The following is an 8,038-nucleotide window of genomic DNA, read 5'->3' on the forward strand; positions in this document are numbered from 1 at the left end:
TTCAAGACAGTGTTGAGTCTACTCTTCCCCTTCTGGCAAGCAGCATGTTTATGGCAGACCTGAGTATGGGAATTATTTCACACCCTCACATACTTAGGGAAGATATAGGCCAGATGACAGAAAATACTCTGAAACCACACAGAATTGGCAATCTCAATATATTTACAGGCAAAGAAGCATATCGCACCGTAATTTAAGTTATTGCTTCTTGTGGACAAGTGTGGTATTCCTTGATCAAGACGCAGGACTTGTTTGGTGTTTATTTTCCCTTTCTGAAGCACAAGGACTCAGGACCACTGTGAGGATGTTGGTGTTGCCTATGACTACATCTACAGCATGGTCAACGGCAACTGACCAACACAGAAAGCTTACGTAGGTGAATTTCCACAGGTGTTTTCAAACTCCAAGCATCACTCTCATGCTTCCAGGGTCATTCTAGGCTTGGTTTATACTACAGGTTTTGATATAAGAAAACCTCCCATAGCCTTTCAGAAGAGATTTATGGATACCAAGAATGCCAAACTAGAATCTAAGGCTGACCTCCTATTAGTTCCTCAAATAATCCAAGGTATTGGTGCTCTCCCATGCTGATGGAAGCAGCAACAGACTCTTGCCTGCAAAACCACGCATCAGTGCGATTGCTAGTGGCATGCTTTTCAAGCAGTCATAACTGCTGGGTTTTTAAACCAGCTTCTTGCATCTGAATACAGAAAATTAAGGTTTTTGAAAAAACAGCAAATGAACTAGAAATATGAACTACCAAAACTGAGCTTAAGTTGTAAACAGATTTATGTTTATAATATTTACCTACTTAATCCCCAAGCCAAAGACTATCTATGACCTTGGAGCACAGGACACCAAAACACTTACCTAACCCCTTTACATTATTACAGGTGAGTTTCTGTAGGCAGGAAGCCAACAGTAAACATTAAATCAATGCAAATGCAAACACTTTACTTTCAGAAGATAGCAGGAATTTAAAATATTGGGAAAGTGGGCCTGCAGGCAACACCACTATTCGAGTATTACAGGTGCTGTAATTCCTCATCCCATCCCTCCCCCCCCCGATAATACAAGGCAACACAAATATTCTCAGCTAAAAAGGAATCTGTACAGGGAACAACTGTACATTTGTTGTGACTACAGAATTGAAAGTGTGACAAAATGGTTCTGCTCCCACTGAAAAAGAGAGTACAACAGGGCCCCACAGTTACAGGTTCAGCTGAAACCAGTGATGCAAGCCCAAAAATGTAGAAACTGCACTGGTGATGACGACAATTACCTAGTTTGGACTCCTTTAGATTTGCAGCATAACAATGGCATTTTACAGAGCAACATTCAAGAGAAAACATTATCCAGGCAAGAATTGCTCTGCAAGCAAGATAGGAGAGTTTAGTAACATGCACTGCATTGTTCTCCAATAGCAGCAGTTGCTCCTGCTCTTTGCCCTTTTTGATATGAATCACAGTAGCAACAGAGAGAAATATGTACTTAAAAAAAGAAAAGCAGAATTATGTATGTTCAAGAAAAATGTTCTAAGTGTTGTGCAATTTATTTTAACTGTTGAAATCCACTAAAAATGCTGTCACTAATAAATATTCTTAACTCTTCCCTGTATTGTGAAATTCAGAAACTACTATGATTAATTCTGATATAAAAAGTATGCTTCTAAGCCCTGATATCTGTTCCAGTTTATTGTCTTTTTTTCCCTGTCTTTTTTTTTTTTTTTTGAACTGTGATACTTTATGGGAACTAATACTTATCCACAGTTTTACTTGGTGTACTCCCCCAGAGACATCCTGTGTTTCATGGAGCCCTGGTTATACTGATATAATACAGTAAAATAATAATAAATTAAACAAATGCAGGTGCTTTTTAAAAAAAAAACAAAACAAAACAAAACCAAAAAACAAACCACACTGTCAAATGCTGGTCTGTACATGAAGAGACCAAGGATTTAGATGCAAAGTACTATAGATCCTGCCTTCAAAAAAACATTCAAACAAGGAAACAAAAACTTGCGTGTTTTAAAAATTAAACCCAAATCCCACCTCGATGTTATCTCACCCGTGCCTATAAAAACCTCTTGCTGTGCCCACATTTGTAGTTATTCATTTACACCTCAGGAGGCAGCCTGGAGATGAGAGTAGTACAACAAAATAATTACCTGAAACTTTTTTAAAAAAATACCCGTTAAAGAAATTACCTTAACTGGCAGCACTTAAAATTGGTAATTCTTCTTTTTTTTTTTTTTTTCCTATTTAAAAAAAAGTTGCATAGCTGTAAGATTTTGCTTTGCTGCATTTTTTTTTGTTGTTTTTACTCACAAGCAATAAAAGAGAAGTATTAGTTACTTAAATAGCAATACAATGTGCAGATTTCAACAATCCTTATAGCTTGATCAATATAAATTAGTTACCTGTCCTGGTTTTACTCTTTGGACTGCATTGTGACAAAGGTTTAGTTACAAAGTTTTGAAATACAGTATTCCTACGCAGAGAAGTTTATGTTTTCTGTTCTTGAAAAAAGTGAAGAACATAAAACAGGGTGTGAATTCAGTAAATTAAGGTCACACTGTTAGATTATATTTAATTTGCCATTTACTCTTCTTCAGCCAACGAGAAGGTGAAAACGTTCCCACTCAAAACTGGGGCCACCATCCTCCTGTAAAGGTCTCAGATAGCATGTATCGAACGTCTCCGCTTCCACTTGAGGCAGTAGGAAACATGTCCAATAACCTGCTTCTTCACAGAACCAGAAGTTAGGCTGAAATTAGGAACTTTGGCCTTCAATACAAAAGTGTCAGTAATGTCTGTGGGGAGTCGATTGTTACAGAATGTGCAGCATTTTCAGAATCCCTGTGTGTCCTTTGCATGAGTGTTTGGTATACCGAGCAGTACTGGCAAGTAACTGGTGTCTGCAATGCTTTTTCCATGTCACTGTCCATCTTTGCTTTTTTCAGCCACAAAGAACTGTAAGTCTCAAGCCAGGCATGCTGTGTTCAGCAAGGGAACCTCACACCTATGTTTTCTGATCAGTGGAAGCAGCTGTTGAAAAAGCAGAAGACAAAAGTACCATCATTTCAGCTATTTCAGTATATAACATACTCAAACAGCATGAGCACGACCACCGTGTTTTCCTTCCCCTTTTCCCTAAGCCCCCAATTACCACCATCTCTGCTGTGAAAAAGCGCAAATTGGATTTAACATGAGGTTAGACACCTATGAGCATTGAAAGAGACAAACGTGTTCATAAGCAGCATGTGGGCTTCTTCCACAATTAAGTTGTTGGGGCAATATAGGAAACATGTTTATTTATTAATTTTGGCTAACACTGCCCTGAGGTTAAAACAATTATCGCTGTAGCAGGACACCTTCTTTCAGGTTCTTTCTGCTACCCTTGCAACAACCATAGCACTGCAATGTGACCTGCAACGCTGACTCAGGAAGCAAGATGAAATAAATGAACAAATAAATGCCAATGATGAAGACTTCAGATATTTTAATTTCCATTAGAACAACAAAACCAGAGCCTCAGCTACCAGCCAGAATCTCGGGTATCTCAATTTCTCTAAGAATTATGATGATTATTGGTGTGTTTTGCAGTGCTTAGTGGTAGTAGTTTAATGCAAGATAAAGTTTTCGAACTAGTCAACTAAAAGAATAAACATATCCTTTAAACCTTTGACACTGATTGTAGATCGGAAATCATTAACACAAGACATAACCTGGAAAAAAGTGAACCTCTGAGATGGGATGGATAGAAACATGTTAATATTTTTTTTTTTATTTATAGATTTTAAACATTCTGGAATGCATTAACATGGAAGTGGTTTTGAAAATACCTAGTTTCAAGTTCTTCATATGATTCCAAAAGCTTTCGGCAGAAATAAACGCCAGTACTCATGGAACAATCCAAAATTACACAATTGTATTATTTTAGTTTTGTTTCATTTCCATGGAAAAAATACTCTTTAAAAGTTAATGCTAAAGCTTTATTGGCACTGACTTGCCACTTTCCAGTACTAAACCGGGAATACATCATCTCAGACCATGCCATATAAGGATGCAAAAGCCTTTTACATATTGCAATATACGTCAATACTTACTGATTAATATTGCAGTTCTGAGACACAGTAGCAAATTCACAAATTAAAAAAAAAAATAGCATAGAGAGTTACTTCAGATAATAAAGATATTTATTGTTAAAATGTACGCATCTAAAAATAAGTATTACCTAAAAACATGAATCTTGTCTTAATCAGATGGATGCTCAGGGCAAGATCTATTTACTTCAAACCATTCATCTATGCAGCTGTTGGATGCAAGACAAAAATGAAAACAATTGACATGAATATCACTAACATTCAGCAGTAAGATATGAATATAAATTGGTTTCTCCTAATTTCACTAAATAGTAGGATTTCGTATCATACAAAGAGGTATACGTATATACACATCTTTCAACATTCATTGAAAATGTAATAACCCCAAACCACAATAATATTTGGATATTAAACGCTGTTGAATGAGTGTTTAAGTGTTGAAATTTTCTAAGGAAGCATTTTACAAATTACTGTCCAGCTTTTATACACAGGTTTCTTCATTACTAACACTATGATCTTGCTTGTATCATTCACTGACATTTTACTTCCTGTCATTACAGACACTCACAAAAACAAATACAAAACAGGTCTAAAAAGTGTTTTCCCTTTCCCCCCAAGTCTATTAGCATTTGACACAACTTTTATTATGTAGGTACATACAACCTAAACTCCATAGCTATGATGTGCACTCCTTCCCCATACAGGTGATTTTGCATTTTTCCTCTGTGGGCTTTTCATGGAACCATGAGAAGATTACAGCAGGGAAAACTGACTTCAAATACATTGGTGGAGAGGCAGGAAGATGTCATTTTAAAAACACCTTTAGGGTTGCTGCTGTTGTTTCTTTGTTGTTCTCTTAAATGTAAAAAGCGACTAAGTTTTAGTGCTCCTTTAGGCACTCCGTAGAGGAGTTACCCAATAAATGTGACCTTCTGGAATTTTATATGCATCCCGAGGAATACTTGCCCTTTATGATATATGCAGAGACAAGGCAGCCGTGCTATAGTATCTCCTTGCTGCAGCTCTTCCAGGCATATTGCACACTCCCCAGCATCTTTACTCAGCACATCCTCTGAAGAAAAAGCAGAAAGTTAAACAGTTAAAAAGCAGAAAACAATCAAAATGTTCTTTATTCTGAACATCAAGGACAGCTACAGAAGATACTTTTTGTCCTGCAGAAAGTCATGTCAAGGTGATGATCAGTCACACTTATAACAGCTGACTGAAGATTCCTGATGGAAGACACCTTAACAGCTCACATTAAAATACGGTTATGACTCAGTTTCTTGCCTAAACACAGCCATAGCTCAAAATGAAGTCCTGTAGGAAGACATCCATATGGAGAAGTGGGGCAGCCATAATCAACAGCCAGTAACCCTTTGGAGTATATACTCTCCCAGCAGATCCATACCCCACTGCACAGGCTGCTCTCATCTGACCTCACAAACCTGTGCTCTAAAGCACACAGCGGCAACAGACATGCTGTGCTGCTGACCCCGAGAGCTAAATATTGGTGAAATTGGGTTCTTCATACAGATGGTACTTAATGCCTCCAGGGCTTTGATGATTCATGCTGGGTGGGTTTTTCCCAGCTGTCCCCTCTTCCACATGCTCAACTTTCACTATGGAGGCTAAGTTCAAGCCTGAACTGCATAAAAACGCAGGTAAAGATCTTAACTTCTAAATGCTTAGCCTATCATTCGCTTTTCTACTCTCCTACTCATCTCTTCTATACATGTAGCTTTCTTTTACTAGCCTTTCTGGTACTCCTAGTTCATGTGTTCAACCTCCCTCGTCTTACCATGTCAGCATGTTCTGCCACATCCCATCCACCTATTCCTCAATGTATGTATGCAACTGTGGGCAATAGGAATGGGAGTTATCCATCAGGGAAGGATCAGTGCTGTATGGCTCCAATGACCCTAAATTCCTGGAGATACTGAGTTTTTTGCAGCATTACCAAGTCCCGTACCAAATGAGGAGAAAGTAAGTTAGCAGGAATGCACAAGAGTTGGCTTTCACACAGAAATTTCTGTGAAAATATATTATTTTTAATAAAAACTTTCTCTCTTGGACACTTCTCTTAGCCAGAACGTGGGATGCAGAATTCAGACTTAGTACAAAGCAAAACAGGAGATCACGTAAGGCCCCATTTGCCAGAAGCAGGTTAAAAGTCCCAGTTAGATGCAACCTCACCTAGTACACAGAGCATTTCCAACAAGGGACCCATAGCAACCAAGCTGGCAATCTGTGGCAGATCAGAAAGGTGCACATTTGGCAAAGTAAAGCCCACATGTTCAAATTTCCATGGTTTCATGGGAAAAAAGCTTTCCCTTCTTAACCAAAAGGAGCCTAAAGGGACTGTTTATGGAGAGTACAGTGCCAGGTATGACTGAGAAACCAACTCTAAGCTATTCTCCCCAGTGGCTCCCATATGTATCATTATGGCATTCCAAACACACAGAAAATGACAAGCAGATAACTGAAAAGCTATCATTGCAGGAAAAAGTTAAATGAAATTAGGTCTACCTTGTTTCCCTTAGAACAACAGCAAGCTATCTTGCAGGTGCTTGGGTTTCTAAAACGGCGCTTATTTCACTCTGCTATATTCACTGGTTATGCTAAAAATACTGTATAAAGCCACATGTGTGGCATCTTCATGAGGATATGTGAAGAATATGTAACATGAGGTGAACTGTTATAAAGAAAAGTATTCAAAACAATTTAATAAATAATATGCACCTACTGCAATGAAGAAAATAAAAAAATGTATTTTACACATGGTAATATCATTGGTAGGCATCATATCGTTTACTGTTACTCTGTCGGAAGCTGTAAGCTTCCAAGGACATTAGAGGTACCTAGGAGAGAAAGCAATTTAAAACAATACAAAAGATCTTAAGAGCTCATATTTGTTGTTACAAAATCCTGACACTAAGAACTTGCCCAGAAGAGGGTGCTACGGATAAATACTTCCTTGAAGCGTTTGTTGTTTTTTTTTTTTTTTATATAAAAAAATACTTTAGTATCTGACTCCAGAAGACAAAGACTCTCCAGACAGCATTGTCCTGCTACAGAGGTAATAATCTTTGCCTGAGGCTCTCAGACGCTACCTTCCTAGACCGCCTCTTTACACAACTGCTTTGCCAAAGTCCTTTGAGCATATCAACTCTTCCCACAGTTAGGTTGCAGGAAGAAGCACCATTGTAATTCAAGCATGTATCATATACACAGAACATACTTAATAAAAGTCATTTTTTCCATGGAGTCACTTTATCAGATCAGCAGCTGGTACCCAAAACAAAATGACACTAAGTTACCTCCAGTTAATTAATCTGCAAGCTCCCCCCCTCAGCACTCGCAAGAGAGAAGTCAAGTTTTGATGACAAAAATTAAAAGTCTGTCCAATAAAAATACAATTTATATAAGAAAACATTCCTGTGAACTGCCTTCACATCATTCTCTATTGTATGTGTCTGGCTTATCATGCACTCCCCAGACTGTACAACATTCGAGTCTGAACTCCTGCTGAGTGATTTAACAAAGTTCTGCACCTTTTGGCTAACATTAGGGCAAGATGCCAATTTAAACATTTGTATCTCCCACCAGCCCTGGTGTAAGTGCCTGAGACTCCTTTTCTTCCCTCCAGTACTCCCGTACTCTCCACAACTGCCATTAGCCTCCCTTTTGCCAATACTGGCCCTACTGCACAAGTCCCAGGCAAACAGCTTGTCACTCTCCCTGGCTTCCCTCCAGGCTTTCCCACGGGGATGAGCCGCCAGGCACGCAGCAGCTTTGCCTAGTCATGCCAGAGGGAGCTGGTGTGAACACTGATGACGGCTGGCATGGATGGGGCCTCAGAAATGTGGTGGAGTTCTGCCACCCTTGCAGAAGAGATTTTGTTGATATGTTTCAATGCTCCTCTTCCTCTGA

General features: G+C 38.7%; 1 protein-coding gene across 1 annotated transcript in view; it reads right to left on the minus strand.

The window, feature by feature from the left end:
• Window positions 1-2,411: 2,411 nt before the first annotated feature.
• Window positions 2,412-8,038, minus strand: part of ZNRF2 (zinc and ring finger 2) — a 24,278-nt gene continuing 18,651 nt past the window's right edge. Inside the window, exons 3-5 of the mRNA XM_009879603.1 lie at window positions 5,072-5,177; window positions 4,237-4,314; window positions 2,412-3,047 (exon numbers count right to left, since the gene is read on the minus strand). Of these exons, the coding sequence (XP_009877905.1) occupies window positions 4,257-4,314; window positions 5,072-5,177 (164 nt within the window). The 3' untranslated portion in view covers window positions 2,412-3,047; window positions 4,237-4,256. The remainder of the gene's footprint in view (window positions 3,048-4,236; window positions 4,315-5,071; window positions 5,178-8,038) is intronic.

Source organism: Charadrius vociferus, unplaced genomic scaffold (assembly GCF_000708025.1).
Source record: "Charadrius vociferus isolate BGI_N301 unplaced genomic scaffold, ASM70802v2 scaffold722, whole genome shotgun sequence".
NCBI lineage: Eukaryota > Metazoa > Chordata > Aves > Charadriiformes > Charadriidae > Charadrius > Charadrius vociferus.